At 37.5% G+C, this 24,088-nt stretch overlaps 1 protein-coding gene and 1 long non-coding RNA gene across 2 annotated transcripts in view; one reads left to right on the top strand and one right to left on the bottom strand.

Moving 5' to 3' along the window:
• LOC117199840 (uncharacterized) overlaps positions 1–9,568 on the top strand; it is a 75,056-nt gene extending 65,488 nt beyond the window's left edge. The window contains exon 5 of the long non-coding RNA XR_004481179.2: positions 9,120–9,568. This is a non-coding gene — a long non-coding RNA (uncharacterized LOC117199840). The remainder of the gene's footprint in view (positions 1–9,119) is intronic.
• Positions 9,569–11,258: 1,690 nt separating this feature from the next.
• Positions 11,259–21,073, bottom strand: STEAP1 (STEAP family member 1). Its single transcript, XM_004265628.4, has 5 exons — positions 20,984–21,073; positions 17,334–17,448; positions 14,456–14,968; positions 13,692–13,856; positions 11,259–11,599 (listed from the first exon to the last, which is right to left on the bottom strand). The coding sequence occupies exons 2-5, from the start codon at positions 17,415–17,417 to the stop codon at positions 11,342–11,344; spliced, it is 1,020 nt and encodes a 339-aa protein (XP_004265676.1). The 5' UTR covers positions 17,418–17,448; positions 20,984–21,073; the 3' UTR covers positions 11,259–11,341.
• Positions 21,074–24,088: the final 3,015 nt, after the last annotated feature.

Here is a 24,088-nt window from a genome sequence, read left to right as displayed (position 1 = left end):
AATGACTCATCCAATGATTTCTCCAGGACTGATTTGGTCTGATGAGCTCAGAGCATAAAACTCATTCAGGATTTTCTTAGGAAATTTTGCTTCCTTTTGCAATAGCTTCTACTGGGATCTTGTGTTGCAGTTTCTCCTACTCATTTCTCTGTAAATCTGTTTTCTCCCCTCCCCCAAATACTATTTGTGTACTGGAAATTCCTCACATTTTCTGGTCCACTGATGCCATGCTTTCCTGTTTTTTTGTTATGGATCCTTCTTTAACCATATCTTTCCTTTAAATGTCAGTGGTATTTAGATGGGAAGGAGATACATGTATGTGTTTACTCTGTCGTAAATATATGGTGTAAGGTATTAGTCTAAACTAGGGATAACTAAACTTTTTCTGCAAAGGACCAGAGAGTAAATATTATAGGCTTTGTAGGCTATAAGATCTCTGTTGCAACTTCTCAACACTGCTGTTTTAGTGCAAGAGCAGCCTAGACAATATGTAAATGACTGGAAGTGGCTGTGTTTCAATAAAACTTGACTTACAAAAATAGGCAGTGGGCCAGGTTTGACCTATCCCTGAAACCAGTGGTTCTCAAACTTATCATGCATCAGAATCTCTAGAAGGACTTGATAAAACATAGATTGCTCTCCTCACCTCCAGTTTCTGACTCAGTAGGTCTGGAGTGGGGGTGGGGTGTCCCAGAATTTGCATTTTTAATAAGCTCCCAGGTGATGCTGATACTACTGGTCTGTGAACACACTTTGAGAAACACAGATCTAAATAACTTCTGTTTCCTAAACACCACCATCTCAACCATTTATTGATAATACAACTGTGTTCCTTGTTCATTTGTTCATTCATTTAACAAATATTTTATTGAGTTTCTCTTAGTGCCAGGCTCTGTTCTAGGTTGTGAGAATATTGTCATAAATAAGACAATGGCTCTGTTCTCGTGTGTGGGGGAACTAGACAACCAGACAAACACAAGTACACCTATAAAAGATATAACATTGGATAGTAATAAGAACTTCATAAATAAAGCCAAGGGAAAGGGGAGAGTGGTACAGGAACAGAACTATTTTAGATAGGATAGTCAGGGGAGATCACTTGGAAGAGATGCCATCTGAATATAGATGTAATGATGTAAAAGAATGAATCTTGAGAAAGGTAGAGCATTCCCAGCAGAAAAAATAGCAAGTATGAAGGCCTTAAGGTAGAAATGAGTTTGTGTTTGAGAAAAAGCAAGGGGACCAGTGTAATTGGAGTGATTTGCGTAAGGTAAAGAGTGGCAAGAGTTAAGTTCAGAAAAGTGGGCACGGTGCAGATGTTTTAGGGATTTGTATCCCATAATAAAGAGTTTGCATTTTATCTTGTGTTATGGGAAGACATTGGAGATTTCTGTGCAGAGGAATGACGTGATTACATTTACAGTTTTGAAGCATCACGTTGGGTGGGAAATACTTTGTGGGAGTGGTGGTGGTGGCAGGGGATGAAGATGAGGGTGGGAGCAGAAAGACCAGTTGGGAGGTTTCAAGAATTCTAGGAGAAGGACTATAGTTTTTTAAACCAAGATGATTTTAATGATGAGACACAGTTGGATGCAGAATATATTCTGATGGTGGAACCAGTAGGATTTGCTAATATATTTGATGTGGAAAGTGAGGTAAAGAGCAGTATTGAAGGTAGCTTTTAAGTGTCTGTTTTGAGAAGCTGGGTGGAGATGGGTAGGAAATTAAGATTTCATTTTTAGAACTTAATGTTTGAGATGCTTTTTAAACATTTAAGTGAAGTTGTCAGGAAAAGAGATGTAATAGTCTGGAGCTCAGATGAAAGGTCAAGGCTAGGGATATTAGTTTGGAACTGATCAACATACTTTTGATGTTTTATATTTAAGGCCATAGACTGAAGGAGATCACCTGCATTGTGGGTGTAGATAGAGAAGAGAGGGGGTCCACAAGTTAACGCTACTAACATCAAGATGATGGGGAAAGGAAGAGGAGCCAGAAAAGGAAACAGAGAAGGCATGTCAGAGAGTATGGTTTCCCAGAAGCCAAGTAAAGAAAATGTTTCAAGAAAGAAAGTCATCTCAGTTAAATGTTACTGGGTGAGCAAGTAAGATGAGGACTGAGACTTGATCACTTTGTGATCTTTTTTTTTTTTGCGGTATGCGGGCCTCTCACTGTTGTGGCCTCTCCCGTTGCGGAGCACAGACTCCGGACACGCAGGCTCAGCGGCCATGGCTCATGGGCCTAGCCGCTCCGCGGCATGTGGGATCTTCCTGGACTGGGGCATGAACCCGTGTCCCCTGCATCGGCAGGCGGACTCTCAACCACTGCGCCACCAGGGAAGCCCCACTTTGTGATCTTGACAAGAGAGCCTGCAGTGGAAGAGTGACGGATAAAGCTGTTAAGAATAGAAGAGAAAATGGAAGAAGAGGACACAGAGACACTGACTACAGTCAGCTCTCTCTATGGATTTCTGCTTCCGGCAGTGCTTGCCTAAGTTTTATATACGAATTCTGAGAACAACTAGAAAAGCAAGACTAATTACAAAATCTCTTTACCTGAAGGTATTGGATATCTAACAAAATGGTGAAAAACATTAAGTTTTGGAAGAGGACAGAAACCCAGAAGGGTAAAACCAACAATGAGGTCTACTTTTCCATTAGGAGATTATGAAGATGTAGTTGAGAGGCTGAGAAAGTGAACAGCACCTTTAACAGATTCAAGAGACTAACAGGCCAAAATATGTAATCCAGAGTGTGCCAACGGGGAGAACCAAGTAGTCATCTTCCACGAGGCTTTGAGTTGGAATCCCAAGAAGCTAACTCTTGGAATAAGTGTGAATCAGAAGTAGTTCAAGTTTGGCAGGGAGTGAAGCCCAGCTTCAAATAAACTCAGTCCTTAAAACTGAATTAAGGAAACCTCACATTGCTAGTGCCCCTTAAGTACTTGCCAGAAGAAAACATAAATTCTTGAGTAAGATAACATCATTCTAGGCCTCAAATTATTTTACAGTGTCTTAATATACAGTGTTTGACACTCAATAAAATAACCAGTCATATTAGGAGATTAAATGACATGAGTGAAAACAAAGGGAAAAAAAAAACAAAGCCCTAACAGTAGAAACAGACTCAAAGGAGCATCAGATAATGGACTTATCTTTAAGATTCTTACTTTGCTCATGGAGATTAAGGTTAGATTAGGAAATCTGCCAGAAAATTGGAAGCTAGAAAAAAAAATTGAAATTTCTAAAGCTGAATTTACCTGAAATTAAAAACTCAGTGGATGGATTTAATAACATTAGACATAGTTGAAGATAGAATTAGTGAACTAGGAGATAGGTAAAAATGATTATAAGAATGATATATAAAGAAAAAAAGGAATGGAAAATACAAAGAAAAGGTTATGAAATAAGAGCATGAAAATGAACAAATGAAGAGTAAATCAAAATGGAGTCAGGAAGCCATGAAGGGAGGGCTCTCATGCACATATCACTCACCCCAGCTTGCAGACCCCAGAAGGAAGAAAGAGATTTCCTTCTGATCCAGCAACAAGCTTCCCACTTCTTGCAGCCAATTAAAAACCAAAACAAAACAAAACCCGCCACAGCCCTCCCCAGTTTCCTCCTAAAGCATAATAAAAGCTGACCTTCCCTTTGTCTCCTTAGATTTGCTTATGGCTTTTTATAGTTTGCTTGTCCCAAATTGCAATTTCTCTGCTGTTATAGCGTTTGGCTCATTTTAGATAGTTAAGACCTTGTTATTTCATTTTTAAGGTTGACAGGAAATAGAGTGTGAACATCTAGCATGAACAATTGGAGTCTTGGAAGAAGCAAGGGAGAGAGAAAATGAGACACAAGCAATATTTGAAAAGACAATGGCTGAGAATTTTCCAAGCTTGTTCATGAATATCAAATCAGAGATTCAAGAAACACTACAAAATCCAACTAAGATAACTGAAAGGATAAACCACACTTAGCCTAACAATAGCAAAAGGACTGAAAACTAAGCCACAAAGAAAAAAAAAAAAAAAACTAGCCACAGGAACCTCATGAAGCAAGTTAGAATGAGATTTCTCTTTTTTATCAGAAACAATGGAATTTTCTACAAAGTTTAGAAAGAAAATAACTGCCAAGCTAGATTTCTAAACATCTAAAAAAAATCTGTCAATAATGAAATAAAGACATTTTCAGACCAAAAACTTGTGAAGAAAAGAATTTTTTCCAGCAGACATGAATTATGCACTGAAAGGAACACTAAAGATTTTTTTTTCCAGGTAGTGGAAAAAATGAAACCAGACGGGAACTAGGAGATGCAGAAAAGAATAAAGAGCAACCAAAAGGGTACATGTGTATAAATATAAATGACTGTATAATACAGTAGTTATAATTTCTTTTGGGTCTATATATATATAGAATTAAAATACACAACAACAGAGAGAAACAAGTTTCTCACATTGTATTAGGAAAGGTAAAAGTGCCAGTTAATGTTGGGTTTTGCTAAATTGTGTGATCTCTAGAGTAACTTCTAAAAATAGTAAAAAAAAAAATGTATAACTGTTATAGAGGGGAAAACTGGAATAATCTCAATCAGAAAAATGCTATATAATAAAGACATTAAGAACATAGAACTTGGTGAGGAAATAGGTAGCACACAGTAAGATGGTAGAATGAAGTCCAAACATGTCAATAATTACATTAAATATATATGGCCTAAATGCTGTCATTAAAAACAAATATTACCAAACTGAATTTAAAAATGACAACTATATGTTGCTCTCAGAAGACATACCTAAAAATATGGGAAAACAGAAAGGTTGAAAGTAATAGGATGGGAAAATATATGCTGTGCAAGTACTAATCCAAAGAAAGTTGAATAGATAAATTAATATCAAAGTAAGCAAATATTAAAATTTTGTTTTAAAGTTTTACAGAGAAATGGGTCAAGAACTAAAGGGAGACATTGATTCAAAGTATTTTATTTACTTATTTTTCAATACTGTGTATTAATGGGAATAATACAGCAGAGATGGGTAAATTGATGACATAGGAAGGATGTGTATAAGCTTTTTAAGTAGAAAAGGGGATCAGATTTAATTCTTAAATGGAAGAGTTGGCCTTGGGGACAGGGACAGTGTTGTAATAAGTGGAGGTTAAGGGTACCAGATGCATGTACATTGGTGGATACATTTGCTGGTGAGAAGATGAGACAGTTCTTTTCTGATTATGTCTATTTCCTAACAAAAATTTACCGGTTGAGTGCAGGAGACAAGGTTATTATTGGTTTGAGCAGAGGGAAGGTATAATACAGCAGTTTTAACAAGAGGAAAACCAGATTCACTATGGAAATATACAAAGATTAGACAGTGTAGAGAGTTCGCTTAAATTTTCTATCATAAATTTAATGTGAGGCTAGTCAGTGTGGTAGGCAAGTCCATCTTCTTCAGTGAGGATGTAGAGTAGGTGAAGGGTTTAACCTGTGATGAGGTGAAGTGAGGTAAGACGTGGACACAGTTTCTCTTCATAAATGCTAATCTTCCCAGACTAAAGGAGACCTTCACGGCTCCCTCTGTCCTCTTTTATATGTATTAGGAGTGAGGTGGTGAGTTTTTGTAGCACTGGTTCTGCTGAAAAGTACCTCTCAGCAAACTCTGTCTGACCCCACAGCTGGTTGTTCTCTGAAATTAGAATGAGGACTATTTAGCACTTTTGTTGCCAGCTGTGGGTCTAATTGTCAAATTTGAGAAAATAGGAAAGAACCCACTTTGAACTTCATAGCATTGCTACATCTGTCTGCAGAGACAGAACAAGCAGATACACTTAGACTCTTGTGGGATCCCAGCTCTAGGGTCTGGGAGGACAGATCATTCACTTGATGTGCGGGTTATATCAGCATCCCCCTTCTGCTGTCAATATCTTCCCCTTTACTTAAGAGACTTTGAGTAGGTTTTTGTGCCTTGCAAGTAAGCAATCCCTGACAAAAAGATCCATTTCCTCATCTGTATAAATGAGGAAGGGTTTTCAAATCATGTACCATGGAGCTCAAGTTGTCACAGGGGCTTGTGAGCGGGGTGAAGACATAACAAGAAAGAACATCTCCTGGTCCTGTGAGCCCACTTCCACTCTGGCCCCTATTACATGGTGGGCTTTTGTTAGGAATTTCAGTCACATAAATTCTATTTAAAAAAATGAAAATTATTCCTACTCTTCCAGCTCTTACACTGTATAACTAACTCACCGTGTAAATCCATTATTATTTATCTTTTGTGATAGTACAACTTCAACTTACGAGGGAGATCTGAAATCATTTCCCAGGTCATGTGCTGGGGTACGTGCCAGTTGTTATGGCCGGATCATCACAAGCCTCAAGCTTCAATTCCTGGTTCTCTGACTCTCAGAAAACCTTGTCCAGTGAGTCACTCCCTGGTTCAGTTGAGGTGCAGGAGGGGGCATTGTTTCTAAGAAGATCAACAGCTTCCTCATCATTACCATTTTGGCACCTATGCTCTTTTCCCTTTTTCTCTTTCTTCAGTGTTGTTCTAAATACAAACATTTTGCTGAGGAAGCCTCATTTCAGTGGGGTCATGCCTCTGGGTGAGGGATTAGTGAGCTCAGGTGATCTCATCAGTCTCTTCCAGTTGAATAATTTTATAGCTGCATGAACTGACAACTTGTCCTTGGCACAGTTCAAAGGGGTATCCATTAATAATTCTGGGAATGTCACATACTCACTGGCAATAACTGTGAGGCCTCCTTGACCAGCTGAAGTAATGGAATTAGCTGAGAAGAAGAAGGTAGTGGACTTTAGCCTCAGGTCATGTGTAATGGTCACAAGTCAGTGATTTATTAATTCATTCAAGCATAGGATTATTTTCAACAAATAAGAGATCAAATAATTTATTACCTCTTCAAAGGGGCTCTTGAAGACATCTGGAAAAACTGGCATAAAAAAGGAGAACCTAACATTAAATCCAAACTGGAAATTTTCTAACACTTTTACCTTGAAAACCAGTTTTAGAAAAAGCAGCTACTATATCTTGTTCATGTTCTTGGAAAAAAATTCTAGCATTAATGTTACCAATTAAAATTACATATTTTTGTTATTAATTCAAATGTTTAAGTTTAGAGATCCCATGCTCATTAGGCCATAATTTCTAACAGGCTTCCTTAGAAGTCTATGGTCTGAAAATCAGATCAGAATCACAAATTTCTTTTTTATTGTCTTAAAACAACATTAAATGTAACTCATTATTAAAATAATAAAAGACATCATTTTCATAGTTTTATTTTTTTAACTGAAGATTATAAGATCCCTATAGAGCAATGCTTAAAGAAAATAAACCCCAGCAGCCTTCATTTTGAGCAGAAAGGAAGCTCTGTTTGAGTAAGGAAGGCACTGGTCTCCTGGCCAGCAGTTTTCTAGGTGTTCTTTGTGCTCCAGGGAGACCCTGTGTGACTGTTCTCCATGACTGTGTTAAAAAAACACCTTATCAAAGGAGCAGAGAAATACCTTCCTTTTTCTTTTCACTGCCACAAACTATATGTGTTTCATAATTATATTTGTGTATGCTGAAACAAAAAAAACACACGGCATTCCTTAACAACTGTGTTTTGTAAACAGCATACAATGCACAGAATACTCATTCTGTTTTTGCTATGGTTAAAAATCTGCTTCTCCTGTAGAATTCCCTATCCTGTTTAATGGCATCATTCTCTAAGTCATTCAGGCTAATAGAATTCTAAAAGTCCCATCCTAAGCCTTTCTTCTTCTCACTTCTCATGGCCTATTGGTCATGAGTTCCTGGAAATTCAATCTTCCTACCATGTTTCATTAGCTCTCCTCTTTTATCCATCCCCCCTCTGCAACAACCTCTGTTTGGGAACTTAGTGCCTCTGTCCTGGGATACTGCTCTTGTCTACTTAGATATTCTTCCAGCCTTCCAACTTGGTTCACCCTTTGTACCACTGCTCCCACTGCCCCTGACCCCTATCAAATCTATCTTCTGGATAGCCTATAGATAAATCTTTCTGAATTGCAAATATGATCATGTTAAGCTCCCATTTAAAGTTTTTCAGTGACTTCCCTATTCCCTAGAGAACAAAGTCCAAATTTAGTTTCATGTCATACAATGAACTTGTTGATCTGTCTGGCCTGTGTCCCTACCTAATCTGGTATTTCCTTCACCTGCTCTATTCCTGAATGTTAGTCCTTCCAGTATATTCCATCCCATCATTTTACACCTCCATGCTTCTCACTATGCTACCTATCTTCCCATTCTAGCTGAAGGACACCTGCTTATACTTTAATCCCCAGCTCAAATAGTTCTTTTTTGGATCAACCTCACAGCTTCCTGACTTTGCCCTTCTAAACAGAGCTGGTCATTCCCTCTTTAGTGATACCAGTAAGCTAGAATTCATTGCTGTACTAAAATTTGTCTTCCCTATGAGACTGTGAGTAGGAACTAGGTCATTTCTATCTTGATATATCCTCTGTCTAGCACTGGGCCTGGTATATGGGAGGTGCTTTATACATTTTCATTGAGTAACAGGAAATCTAAGCTTGTACTAGAATATAATATTTATTCTTTTTAAGACAAATTTTATAGTTTTCTTCTGCTCATAACAATATTACCCAACAATTGTTAAAAATTCAGAAAAGATACAAAGAGTGAATGGTCTAGTTTGCAACAGCCCCTGAGTACAAATTGAATCTAGATGTTTTTGTGCTTTACTTCTAAGGCCCTTGTAGACTCCCTTTCTCCTATCACTGGGAATTCTGTGTTTCAGAATAGGTCTGTTGTCACTTATTACCATGGCTAACAGAGACAGGACTTCAGTGACCAAGCCAGAACTCAGATGTTGTCTCTACATTGACGTGCCACTTCAGGTTGGAACCCCGTTCCCAAGCTGCAGCCTCAATGCTATCTTAGTGCCAGGAAGGTTGAAAGTCGAGTTCTCCCCCTTAGAACTGGAGATGCTAACATTTTGCCATCTTGCAATGCAGTTGGGAATGCAGGTACTTGACTGCTGCATAGCAGAGCTGGTTGACTATGGTATGACATGTGTCAAGCTTAGTTAAGTGCTCCCATAGTTACATCTCCTTGCTGAATCTGATTTGCAATTCTAGAACCCCAGGGCTTCGGACCAGCAGGAACCCAGCCACACAGCAGGAGGTGAGCGAGTGAAGCTTCATCTGCCGCTCCCCATCACTCCCCATCACTCGCGTTACTGCCTGAACCATCCCCACCCCCAACTGGTCCGTGGAAAAATTGTCTTCCATGAAAACGGTCCCTGGTGCCAAAAAGATTGGGGACCGCTGGTCTACTCTATTTCCAGTTGTGTACCCTAAACACTATCTGCAGACATGTATCTATACGTCTGAATCCCAATAGTGTATAAAATTCAAATTTATGCTCCAGAAGGCTCCTTAGCCCCCGTGTAATAATGAATAATCATCCTTTGTAATAGAACAAAAAGTAAAAAAACTGAACTCCACTCAGTGAATGTTCTAATTGTTTTTCCTAATTTGTACCATTAGTATTAGCTCTATTATCTTTAATCATAATAAATAATTTATCTGTATAAAAGACAAGGTTTGCGTTAGTTTTGCTAATTATGGAAAACCTCTGAAGTATAGTTGGTTGGGTTAGCAAGCCCTGATAGTTGATGTATAGTTTGCTCTCTGATGACCTGGTTCATGGTATGCTTTGGCCAAGGTATTAAGGTAAGTTCAACCGAGTTGTACATAACTCAGATGTAGAAAACTGAATTTACCTTTTCTCCTGGAAAACCTGAGTTTTATTTTGCCTGGATGTGTATCTGATCTATTCTATTGCTTTACTTGTGTAGTCATAAGCCATGTGTTTTTTGAGATGGGTGTTCCATTATGGGAAAATGAAAGTTCTTTAACAACAGTCATAAACATTGGATATACTAGTGTGGTAGATTCAGATAATAACTTTTAAAAATATTGAAGTATAGTTGATTTACAGTGTTGTATTAATTACTGCTGTACAGCAAAGTTATTCAGTTATATATATAATTTTTTTAATATATATTCTTTTCCATTATGGTTTATCATAGGGTATTTTTTTTTTAATGGGAGTTTTTTTTTTAAACATATCTTGGATATGACCCCTTTGTAGCAATATTCTCTCCCACCCTGTAGCTTGCATTTTCACTCTCTTAATGGTATCTTTTGACAACTGTTTATTTAGTTCAATTTATCAAACTTTTCCTTAAAATCATAGGGTATTGAATATAGTTCTCTGTTCTATACAGTAGGACCTTTTAATTTGTCCATTCTATATAAAAAAGCTTACATCTGCTAACCCCAACCTCCCACTTCATCCCTCCCCCAACCCCATCCCCCTTGGCAATTAGTAGTCTGTTCTCTATGTCTGTGATTCTGTTTCTGTTTCCTAGATAGTTCATTTGTGTCATATTTTAGATTCCACATATAAGTGATATCATATGGTGTTTGTCTTCCTCTTTTTGACTTACTTCACTTAGTATGATAATCTCTAGTTGCATCCATGTTGCTGTAAATGGCATTATTTTGTTCTTTTTTATGGCTGAGTAGTATCCCATTGTATATATGTACCACATCTTCTTTATCCATTTATCTCTCGATGGACATTTAGGTTGTTTCCATGTCTTGGCCATTGTAAATAGTGCTGCAATGAACACTGGGGTGCATGTATCTTTTTGAATTATAGTTTTGTCCAAATATACGCCCAGGAATAGGATTGCTGGATCATACGGCAATTCTATTTTTAGTTTTCTGAGGAACCTCCATACTGTTTTCCACAGTGGCTGCACCAACTTATATTCCCACCAACAGTGTGGGAGGGTTCCCTTTTCTCCACACCCTCTCCAGCATTTGTTATTTGTAGACTTTTTAATGATGCCCATTCTGACTGGTGTGAGGTGGTACCTCATTGTAGTTTTGATTTGCATTTCTCTAATAATTAGCAATGTTGAGCATTTTTTCATGTGCCTATTGGCCATCAGATAATATCTTTTTTTCATGGTTCGTGATAACTTTTAAGGAGTGGCAAGGACTGGTATTTCAAGGCCTTTTATTATTTATAATGCTATGTAGTCTGACAAATGAGATATGATTATTTTTTATGCTCAGCTTTACTAAACATAGAGAATGTGATAAAGGTTATTTAACTTCTCGCTTTGAAACACATCTGCAAGGAAATACACATATTTCAAACATCACCCATAAACAAAGAGATAGGTTAAGATCCTCAACTGGTCATTTTATTAAACAAATACAAATTTGAAGTGTTTATGATAAAATATATCAATATTGGACAAAAATGTGTGTAAACAGCAATTCTACAACTGGGAAGACATCTTAGTTTTGTTAATGTTGGTGACATCCTCCCAACCGTGTCTAATCTTCAGTATCTTCTTTCTCAAGCATGGCAGGAGTAGTATGGCTTTGCATATCAGGACAACAGTTGGAAGGAAAACAGCTATCATAAAATTTGGAGGTGTATACCATACAAATTGTTTTATATCTACCCATTTATTCCAGGCAAAAACCAATGCATGTATTGTGCCCAGCAGAAGGGAAACAATTCCTAGTTTGCTCTGCAAAAGAAAAAAGAATTGTCTTGGTGAGATTGGTTCATTTAGAGTTTATTCCATCCTATATCATCTAGATCTGTTTTGTTGCTTGGAAATTGTTCCATTCATCTCCATTTGTTTTCCTATTACGTTTCTCGACAATGTCCACTCATATTTCCACTGTTTTTACATGTGGGTAATGCCTTTGTCTCCAGGCTATCTAAGTTGAGAAAATTCACAACCAGTCTCCTTTTGGTCTCAGAAAATCGATAGCATTGCCTTCCCTTTCTCCATACCTTGTTCTTCTCTCTTATGACATTTATTTTATGATGCTTTGTCTCTTGTGCATTTGCCTTAATTCTGCTTATCAAGAGACACCTAAAATCAGAGACTCTGTCTGACTCATCACAGGATCCCTGCAGAATCAACACAATGCTGTGCACATTTCAGGTGCTCAATAAATATTGGTGGGTTGACTGAAGATCGGTGCAAAAGTCAACTTGATATTAGTGATCTTTATCAATTGCAAAGGCAACTAAAGTGATTGTGATTTTGGTATATTAATACTAAAGTGAATGAGCTTGGTCTTTGTTAAAAAAAATCAAACATTTTGATAAAGTGGAAAAATACCAACAATTATTTCAATGTTTGAACGAAACATAGAGATATGGAGATGTGAAGAAAAATATCAGCTTGCATTGGGACACTTGGCACCATCCGGATAAAGTTACTTAAAAAGAATTGTTCACCTATGTAGTTTTACGGAATTCTGGCAATAGCTCTTCTAGATATCTTCTGACTTCTATTCACTTTACAGGAAATGTTCACTAGACTGTCAGAATGAATCCAACTCACAATTATTCAGCAGTAAGCCCCAATGAATACAACCAAATAGCTAAGTTTATATTTTCAGATATAAATCTCCAAGGTAAATCATAAAGTAGCCAGTACTTAGATTGTAAATGAAAAGCTGCTAGGTTATTAATTGAAAAATATATGTAATTAGTTGAAGATTAATTTACCAAATGTGTATTGTATACATCTTATGGGCTAGGTATTGTACACAGAGTGGAATGGGTTGGGTTGTCAAGATACAGCGCTTGAATTTGTAATTAAACCTGTAAAGTGATGCACAGCATATGTGTGACAGGCAGAGCAATGTAAGAAGAGAGTTATTTAATGAGGAACAGACAACTCCAATGGCTATCAAGCTAAACCTACAAAATCAGCAAATATTGCACCTGGAAAATGTGGCACCATCTCTAAACCACATTCAAATAATTCAGATGGAGACATTCTTTCCAGCTTAATCAGATGTCCTGATAAGGTGTCTGTTGGAGTACATGCGTGGATGTGTACAAAAGATAGTGAGGATTAACTGACTTTGTGGGAATTTCCAAAGATGTCTACCCATAAAAGTTAAAGCTATGCATATAATTTAAAAAATCTTGGCAGCGCTTAGGACTGAATTAAGTTTGGTCCTTTGAATCTGGTCAGACATGGATCCCATTGTTCTTTCTAGGGTGTAATCTACCACTAGGAAGTTAACCTCAGTAAATCTGAGGCAGTTTTGAATTCCAGGAATATTGAGTAACTTCAAGTGAATAAGCTACATAAAATGTAACTTGGAAAAAGAAGCTTTTAAAATTAGATATTACAATACCTTTGGTAGATAAAACTCCATATTTCAAGGAGGAGAGTACAAAGCTGTGTAACTTAAAAGGCATGAATAAAATCAGAGGATAGGCAAAATTTTTTTTTTTTACTTTTGGAGAACTAAGAAAACAATATTGAATTTCTAAAATATCACATTTGTTGTTATTAGATAGACAGCTTTGTTCAAAGCTTGTCCAACAAGCTTCAAATGTTAGAAATAATATTTTTCTTTGAGTAATGCCTCTTATATATGTCTAGAAAACACCTCTCCTGTTTATCAGCAAGAGGGAAAAATGATAGGAGAGCACATTTTTAATTGGAACAAGTGTGAGATCTTTGCTATTGGAAAACCATCTATTATTTTTTTATGGGGTAAAGTCAATATACTTGAGGATATTATAAGCTTAAAAAGAAGATTTACCTCTCTGAGGGACCAGAGTTTTTTTTATATATAATTTACCTGAATATAGTGAAATTCTCTCCATGTCAAAGAGTCGCTCACAGATGGAATAGATGTCACAGCCAACAGAGCCAGTATTGCAAGTGTCACAATTCCTAGAGACACATAAATTTCCATTCTCCAAACGTCATGCTCGATCCAGGCATCTTCTTTATTTTGTTGGACCTAAGAGAGGGTGAAAAGAGGAAGGAAAAAATGCAAACAACACTTGTTTCCAGTATAAGAACCTCCTTCTACGCTCCCTCTACTAAGGAGGACCTGATGACTAGGGGCCTCCACAAATTTATGACTTTATTTTTGCATTTCTCTAAGAGAAATGACATAGGAGCTATTGATCTTTTTCCTTGAACACAAAATTTATATAATCTGTTTTATTAATTTATATAATAGTTATTTGTTGGTAAGAATTGTCATATGTGTGTATATATGGTAAATAAGCAGAAAATAGGAACAATTAGCATAAAAAAGAAATCTTCTGAGGGTGGTAGAAGATTGAAATGTGGCTCGGTCCATGAACAAAATACTTGTTTATGTTGTTAAAGTTGTAGTTTACTATTTTCAGCTTAGAAAACTTTCCTCAAAGTAGAATTATACAACCAAACCCCAGTGAAGAGTTATAATAAAAAATTTTAAAAAGCAGATTACTTTCTCAACACAGGGTTTCAACAGAGGTTTGGGGTACTGATATTAAAATAAGAAACAATTAATTTGTTAGGAGACTTAGACTTTTTAGTTTAGTGATATTGTCAGTAATGTCATCCTACCTGTTGATATGCCCAGTTTAGCAACTTGTATCTGTAGGATCGTCTCATTGGGTAGGATAAGCTGTAAACTGCATGCAGTACAGCAAAAAAGAAACTGAGAAGACCAAATTGCTTTCTTGTTACCATCCACCTATCCAACCAATGTGGAAATTTCTTATACTTGGTTCCATTATGAAGCTGCACAACTGCTGCTATCACACCTGGCAAATAAACCAGTGCCAAGAGGGTGATGGAAACCATTGGCAAGACTTTGTTGATGACCAGGATTGGAATTTTATAAAAATACTGTTGATGGGAAGTTACAAAAGGGTGAATTATTTCCCTCAGAAGAGTGTAAAGAAAAGTCAGAGATGATACGATAGCAGCGATTTTAATTGGTAAACGCCACTTTGGAAAGAGTTCCTGTTCGTGCTGAAGCTCTGGGGGGCAATCAAATTCATCACAATGGGTTGTTTGGTGCAAGTGCAAAAGCACAGGTCTTTTCGGTGCGCTGGTCTCTCTTGAATCCTTATTCTACAAAGGAAAGAAAATGAACATCTTAAAATTGAACAAAACAATGGGATGTCTCTCAAACTAATTACTTACTGCTCATTGTACTTATCAGTAAAAAGGGACATTCTGAACCTTGCTTTTGGATACTGGTTAGTGGAAGGTGGCATAGACTGTGTGGCAATGATCAAAGGTATACTTAGTTATCCTACCTTACTGGGGGTTCTCCATAATTTGTTACTCATTTTTCTTTAAGTCAAAAGGAATACATGCTTCAGATACCTCCACTAGAGCTCAGACCATTGTGTTTCTATCTTGAAAGTGTAAAAGAATGAAATAATGCAACTGGGAAACAAAAACTGAAAAACTTAAAAAAAAATCCAGCAATCTTTGGTAAAAATAATAACACTTGTAAGTAGTCATAGTTGTATTTGTTTTATAATTTCTTTTGGTTACTGGACAACCCTCTGCAAACTCCATTCATTCAAGTACAAAGGAACAGGAATAATATAGTCATCACTATTAGATAAAAATATGTAATTTCCATCTTGTAGTCTTTTTTTAAATTAATGTTTATTGGAGTATAGTTGATTTACAATGTTGTGTTAGTTTCTGCCGTACAGCAAAGTGAATCAGTTATACATATATGTATATCCACTATTTTTTAGATTCTTTTCCCATATAGGTCATTACATTACAGAGTATTGAGTAGAGTTCCCTGTGCTATACAGTAGTTTCTTATTAGTTATCTATCTTATATATAGTAGTATGTATATGACAATCCCAATCTCCCAATTTATCCCTCCCCCCATCATGTAGTCTCATATTCATAAAATATCTCATTTGTATAAGTACTAATAGATGAATAGTCTATTAAAATGGTACAAAGGCTATATAAGTAGTTAAATCCCACAGGGATGATTTATTTCCTGAGAAAGTTATATTTCTTTACCCAGTTGCATTTCTAGGTAGTCAACAATTCAAAAGAAGTTTGCACTGAATATTACGTCACTTCCCCAACTGACTGATATACCAGCAAATTAAAAAAAAAAAAAAACCTCAAAATAAGAACTTATAGCAGAGTGTTTCATATTGTGTTACTTTATGAATAAATTCACTTTCTCACCTAATATGTTATTCCTAATTTCTTATAGCGCTAGATGTAGACCCATAACATTTTAATGCTCAGAATGATGTTAGTGATTATCTTGTTCATTTCCTCATTTTATGCAGAGTAACTTTAATTCGCATAGTTCTCTATAATTTTTAGTGTTTAAAAATGACCTCTTGGGCTTCCCTGGTGGCGCAAGTGGTTGAGAGTCCGCCTGCCAATGCAGGGGACACAGGTTCGTGCCCCAGTCTGGGAAGATCCCACATGCCGCGGACCGGCTGGGCCCGTGAGCCATGGCCGCTGAGCCTGCGCGTCTGGAGCCTGTGCTCCGCAATGGGAGAAGCCACAACAGTGAGAGGCCCGCGTACCACCAAAAAAAAAAAAAAAAAAAATAACCTCTTGCCATTTGACTTTTACTTTCAGTAACAAATCACTATTACATCCAATGCTTTTTCCAGTTACTCCATTTAGAAGGGAGTTGAGCATTATACAGCTTCTGCCACCTCTGCATGTTAAAACAATCAATGGATATCAATTTTCTGGTTATGGGTGAAGAATCATGGAACAGCAAGTAAGACTTGAAAAATGAAAATGATTTTATTTTATGCACACTTATTTTAGACAGTATGTACTTGTACTACCTTATTTTTCCTATTAAGATAATTAAGATAAAATAAATACTTTCTGTTAAAACTGTAGTTGAGATCAGTTAGAAAGGTAAAAAGAGTTTGGAAGCAAAATTTTCCACCACTTGTTCAGTCAAATAATTTAGTAAGAAACATTTAATCTTGATGTGGGGCAAAAGTGTGACAAATGATTCTTATTCCAAAGTTGAATTTATTTAGTTAAACAGTGAATCATCAATTAACTTGATGATCTCTTGGTAAACTGCCATGGAGCCTATGAAAAAAACAGTTTACAAAACTACTGTTATATGGGCATTGATGACTTTTTCAAAAAACTTAGACCCACAGAATGTTAGAAAGAGTTGGAAGGGCTTTGGAGATGATCTGGTCCAACTCTCTCACTTTATAGATAAACCAAGACCCAGGATTTTCAGTGACTTATTCAAGGTTATTCAGCTAAGTCCATGACAGTCAAGGTACAACTCCTCTCATAGCCCACACTACCCTTTAGCCATCACAGTATCAGTGCCAGGAATCAGAGTAAAGATATCAGCAGACTAGGGTGAAAATCACTTTTGTAACACTAGGAGATATAGAACAGCATTTGAATTATTTATAGATTTAAATTAATTAATTAATATTATTATTTTACCAAATAACCATCTTCTTCTCGATTTCTCCTGGACTTCATTTTCCAAAGTTCTTCTTGGTTCGTGATGTCTTGTCTGCTCTCCATTAATTCTATAGAATAGTATGGCCTCAGCCACCTGTGCAAATAAAAATAATTATCTTCTTCACATCTATGCTATTTATGATATTAATGTTTGATAGGGCAATATGAGAAATTTACTCATATAAGGGCTAGAGTGGCAGATAAAGTGCAATTTAAAATATAGACTGATTGACTCATTTAACCTCACATTATAATCTATAAGAATTCAAACAAGTGCCCTTGTGTCAATAGTGTTTTTCTTTGTCCAACTATCAGTGCAATGAATGACCCAGGTGTCTATATGGAATTCAAAGGGTCAGATGTTGCCTTTTATTTTAGGAGACTTTAACTCCAGGTGCTCATTTGGAGGAAAGTCAACTCCCCTCAAAGGTAAATAGAATTAGGAATGTAGTTTTTTGAGAATAACAATGTTGTCAGTGGAGGTTGGAGTTTGCTGATATAAGATTATATTTCAGGAAGTTGTGTTTAATAGACTTTTGGGGTTGACACTGGAATCTGAAATAATGGTGAAATGATTTTATGGGGAAGTGTACTCTGAGTTTCAGAAAATGAACAGAATAGACACTCTCGGTAAGGTGAATGCTGATAGCAGCACAAAGGACTGAAAGGTTGTGTTTTAGGAGTGCCATTTTCCCTTCGGAGTCACAGCCTGGTTTTTGTTGGTAAGACAAGCGTTGCTAGCATATTTAAATATGCTAGCATATTAACCCTGTGGAAATTATTTTGTCACACTTCCTGCCCGATAAAAGAATCTTTTCCTTAACACTGTCCACAGATCCTCATTTGGGCTTGGTGTAACATTTTTTAGGAAAGGGAAACATATGATGTCACAACATTATTCACTGTTTTATTAGTTCTAAATTTATTTCCAGAGGAATACATTGCCAATTTATTCTTTATGAAATTCAGTAAGAAAACAGATTAGATATATAACCATTTGATTGACAGAAACATTCCAAGTGTTTCTGAATTTTAGACCATCTGTAATACTTTATTAAGTGGAAAGTTGTTTCTAGCAGTTTAAAACACTTAAAACATTCTCCAACTTTTAAAGGTTTGATCTTCACAGAGAATAAAGAGGAGTCATCTTTACATAATGCCAACATGTGCCTTTGTTGAAGTGCTCTAAGAACATTTTCCATACGTTACTTATTTCAAAATTTCACAATATTCATGCTGAGAATATTTTTTTTGGTCTGCCCACATTCTTTTCCCACTATTTTATGGTCTAAAACATTTCCTCCATCCAGAGAAATGCCCTCCTTTGGCCACAGAAGTGGGCATATGACTCAGTCTTGACTAATGACAGTTCTCTATTCTGCTCATCACACTGATTGGCTTAGGGATGGCATACAACTCTAGTCGAACCAATTAGAGTCCTTCTCTGATGTTTATATTTGGAAATGAAAGATAAAGAGAAGATGTCTTTAATATTCTGTTGTATTGGGATGATAGAAGCCTACCATGCTTTCTTCTACATGCTGTAAGGAGGAAGATGTCTTCAAAAGGACAGAAGAAAGCCAACACACAGAAGCCTAAGCAAGAAATGGGGAAAGACACAGAAGAGTCCTGGCATATTTAAAAATTTAGAGTTTCTGAGACCAGATCCTGAATTTTTCAGTTACACAAGCCAATACAATCCCTATTTTGCTTAAGTTAGTTTGAGTAAGGTGTATATCACTGGCATTTGAAAGAGTTCTGAGTAAAGCCTATGCCAATCTTCAAGTATCTATGAACTCTAATCTATGACAGACATTGAGGAGGAAAAAGAGAAATGAGATTTCGTGTCTGCTCTGGAGGGGTTTTACAGTCTATTTGCTTAAGAAGTATTATTCCAAATCATTTGTGATTTAACCAACATTATTAATATAGTAATTTGGGGGTGTGAATATGACTAGGAATACAAGTTTTACTTACTGTAATCAAATACAAGAAATAATTCACCATGCTTGGGAGATGTGTTAACTGTGAGTTTCAGGATGGCAAAGATGTTAACATACAAATCTACACTTTTTCAATATTAAGTCATTAACTATACCGTGAACAACCAGGTAGGCAGTGGGAATATAAAGTTAAATGACATGGAGACTCTGCTTTCAAAAAGCTTAAAGTCTAGGAGAGGAGGCAGACATTTCAAGAACTGACTGCATGGTAGTGCAATGCATCGGAAAGGAAGACAAAGTTTTATGGACAGATGGTGGCGTGGGAAGGGTGAGGGCTCTCTTCAGGACCTGGTCCTGGAGCATCTAGCAAGTTGGTAGTATTTGCTGATTGAGGGCCACTTTGCACAGAATCTGGGTGAAAAGCCAGAGTGGCCCTGGAGAGGTATCCAACCATTCGTCCGCATGGTAGGGAGACCACACTGAAGAGCAAAGGCAAGGAAAAACCCCGGGCAGTTAGGGAGCTTGTTGACTGTGTCACCCACAGTCCACCTTGTACCCTGAAGCCAAGAAAATAAAATATCAGTCAAATAAAATATGTTGGTTTCCCTCAGACATTAACCAAATATATAATTTAAATTCTACAATAAAATCTTTTCATCAACAAAAACAACAGGAAACAGCACAGTATTCAGATGTTAGGAACGCCAGAATTTGATCCAAAGTTCTCTTTCGTCTCCATTAAAAAGCAAAGCCTATTTCTGATGTGACTGTTCCATTTTGCTGTACCAGGACCTGACGTTCCTGCTAAATATTGACACAGTCCAACTGACTTATGTTTATGTTGAAGAATTTGGAATATGAAGACACTCAATGACCGGGATACATGGTCAGTTGCATTGCATTTCCAAATCTTCTATACTTCTAACTGCAAACTTACTTTACCACATTTAACTATGTGAAGGGGAGCTGTTTTTCTTCACTGGGCTGTGTTGTTAGGCCTTGCTTCCTTCGTGTGCTAAACGAATGACCTTTTATTCAATAAGGTTTTTTTTTTTTTTTTTACAAAAAGAACAGAGTCAGGAATTTGCAAGTGTTCGTAAATTTTATGTCTACAAACTCCTTCCAGTGGATTTCACACCTGACACATATAAAGCCTTGATTGAATATTTGGAGGAAACCTGAATCCTAATTGAGATCCTGAAAGAGTCGGACTAATGTTCCAAGGACTTAAAATGAAAACTCTCTGTTACTAGGAAACTTGAAGATGAGTTGCACGGTTTTAAGTAGTACGTACCAATCATTCATCAATACTATGCAAACTCGTGGCGATTTTGCCAAGTTGGAAAACTTGCCATCAGAACCCAACCTAAGGACAAACTTAATAACTCATCATATCCCCTGAGTCCCCAGAGAAAAGGCTTTCCTGTGAGTTCCCGGCTCCCAGCCCCTGGACCAGCCACAATGGAGCGGTGTGCTCCGCGGAGAGCTCGCTGGAAGGCAGCGTGTCCCAGAGCAGCGCGCAAGGGGCAAACTGAGCTGCCCTCGCCCCGAAGCGCCACTGCTTCAGTCCTGGGAGGGCTCGCAACCCCCTACACTCCTCCCGATACTGGGAGCCGGTGCCCGGCCTCGCAGGGACACCGAGCGGCAGGGAACAAGCAGCGAGCCAGAACGATTCAAGGGACTCACCCGTCTCTCGGCGCGATCTGACGGTAAGTCGCGGCCGCAGCACCGGCCCGGAGGTACCCAACCCCGCTCGGCGCCCGAACCTCCAGAGCGCGAGCCTGCTCTGCCTGGGCAGACTCCGCCTCCTTGTCAATTGTCCGTCCGGCGCCACCTGCCGGTGCCGGGCGTCCGCAGGGCTCCTGCTTGGCTGGACAGTCCTGGGAAGGTCCCAGAGCCGAACCTAGGATTTCCCTACGTAGCCATCCGGCCGCTCCCAGTTTTCTTTCAAAGAGCCCTGTCCTCTGTCTGAGGTCTGCTCTGCACCCTCTCGATCCTCTCGATATTCTCCTCTCCTCTCCTCTCCTCCTTTTCCCTCCCTGCCTCCCTCCCTTCCGTCCTTCTTCTCGCCTACTTTAATCTCCCAACTAATGAACATTCGTGCAATTCCTTAGAGCAGTGGTTCTCAAACTCTAACATGTATTTCCTGTAGGGCTCATTAAAACACCGATCTGTCGTGTCCACCCCCCCCCCCCGCCCCCGCAAAGCCCCTCTCCTCCACCTCGCCCACGTTTCCTGTTTAGTAGATCCGGGATGGGGCCTGAGATTCTGCATTTTCTAACGGTTCCTAGGTGATGCTGAAGCAGTCTCAGATCACACTGTGAGAGCTTAGCTAACTCATTTTAGAGCTTTAGCGCTTAGCGAGCTCATTTTAGAGCTTTAGAGCGTAGCTAACTCATTTTAAACTTCACAGCAGCTCTTTGAAGTGGCTGTAATTTACAATTTCCAAATCCGAATCTGAATCTCTGAATCTCTTTTGCCCCCTAAATTGTCGAAATCTTGTATCTTAAACGGCACAAACCCTGTCCCCTAGCTGAATAAGTCCTTAAACCCGACGTTCACTCCTTCCCTTCCCCACCTCTGATATTAAAGCCGCCTTCCCATACCCTAACCCCATCAAGCACTACAAACCTAGAGTTACTGTCACTATTTAAAAGTTTAAGGTTGCTTTTAAAATATGAGGGGTATGGAGAAAGAGCGAATGTGAGCGAGGGATTTACTCCTCTGAGTTGGAACAAGCCTCAGGGTAGAGCGTCTGAGACCTGAATTGCAACGTCTGAGGATTTGGTGTATAACATCCCCAGAACTAATCTGATTAGGAAAAGTAAAGGAAAATAAACTCTCAACTGCATTTTCCTTGATTATCTTTTATTCATAGCTAGGGCCCCTAGGACTGTTCATATTTTAATATGTAATTTTCTGTAGTCATTGACTGTCCACAGGGTAATGTTAAAACCCCTTGAAGATTAATTTACCATGGACTGATGCCTTGCAGTAGAAATAGAATCCTACAGTTTTTATTTCTAGCAAAACTAGAAAATAATCATTTTTTAAAGTTTTAGAAAAAAAATCTCTGTTTACAGAACAGATTATGAAAATTAAGACAAATTGCTAAATGTGTCTAAGCATTGTTGAATTTTAAAAATGATAGGTTTTAAATCATCAAACAAAACAATATGATTTTATTTTTTAAGATTTGATAGAACAAAGGTCATTCACTTTTTTATAATTTATTTTGCATGTGATGAGGGCAAGGAAGTTAATATTATATTAATATAAGTTGGCTAACTGTAGCAAGCTTCACTTAAAACTGCTTTTCCTGTTTAATTAAAACATTTGGAAACAAGCCCCAAATACTTCTGCTTTATAATTAGACCAATAATTTTATTTCCACACTTCTCCCGGAAGTTTTTTTGTTCAGTGTTTTAGTGAGGTGAATAAATATAGTATGTTTCAAAGGAAAATGATTGAAAATGTGAGGTTATTTACTAATTAGTTTGTAGAGTTTATAAAGGCAACAGAACATTGGATTAAAAAACCATAGTATTAAAGAACTTTGATTGAGTTATCAGGAGTTAGTATTGCAGACCAAATTTCTGCAATTTTTGCATATATGTGATCTGTGATTTGGGTATGAGATGAAGGAAAAGATTTTTTTTTTTTTTTTGAGAAATTCAAAGCCAAAGCATCTGAAAATGCTCTGAGTCAGCCTCTATAGCACATACTTTATAAAACCAGTATGGCTTGTGGAAAACAACGCTATGCTATTGCAAATGTCGAAAAGCAGATTGCTAGTTTCGGTATGACTTGCGAGAACTAGAGGATTTTAAAATAGGAATTCAACTGTGAGTTACTAACCAATTTGGATCATTCAGAATATTTTGTAATAAACTTAAACTCTAGCAAGAAAGCATATTAACAAAACAGTTCTTCAATCTTATTTAGGGTCAAATACTAACCTAGTGATTTCACAGTAACATATCATGGGGAAAATGTAATTTAGAATCCATGAGTACTTTTACTTGACCAAAAAGCAACCTAATCTTAGGATTTGATGGGACTGCCATTTAAGAGGTAAATGGAGTATAGTGGTGAGAGAGAGAAAAAATGATCATACTGTTAAAGTTAATCAAAATGATCAATAGACAGTAAATTGTGCACGGATGACAGGAACTGTATTTAGTTTTTCTCCTTCGGAAATCAAACTGACTCCTAAGGGCACAGTAATTCAAACAATGTTCAACAGTATTTCCAAGTCTACCTCTTACTGTATAACAATGGTCAGACTTATTTTAAGAGGAGGCAAAATTTACCTAAAGTTCATGGGGAAATATTTTGTCCAAATGATTCTTTTAGCACAGACATGGTAAAGCTCTACTGGCCTAATTTTCTGATTCTACTAGTCTCATATGATAAATTATCTTCACTAGTTCAAGATCTTCTGGTAGACTAATGCTTAGAGTATGTGGTCAGTTAGCCCCCAATGTCTGTGGGTGAAAGTGGTTGGGGGCAGAAAGAATCCACCCCCAGGACTGGAGGTTTTTAAAAAATTCTTCCATGTATTTCCCGCCAGCTCAAGCCCTTTATTGCTTATTCACCAACACAGTTAACAGTCAACATCTGTTCTAGGCGGATTTTAAGAATTGGTGGTTTATTTCAAGGCTCACAGATCCATTTCTGCCCAAATACTGCTTAACTATGATGCTCAAAATTCTGTGACAAAATGTATCCTATTGTCTTTAAATCTGTTGTAATCTATGAAAAGGTACCTGCAAATGGCATCACATTAAG

Source organism: Orcinus orca, chromosome 9, assembly GCF_937001465.1.
Source record: "Orcinus orca chromosome 9, mOrcOrc1.1, whole genome shotgun sequence".
In the NCBI taxonomy this organism is placed as follows: Eukaryota; Metazoa; Chordata; class Mammalia; order Artiodactyla; family Delphinidae; genus Orcinus; species Orcinus orca.
This window is presented reverse-complemented; position numbering and strand designations above follow the sequence as displayed.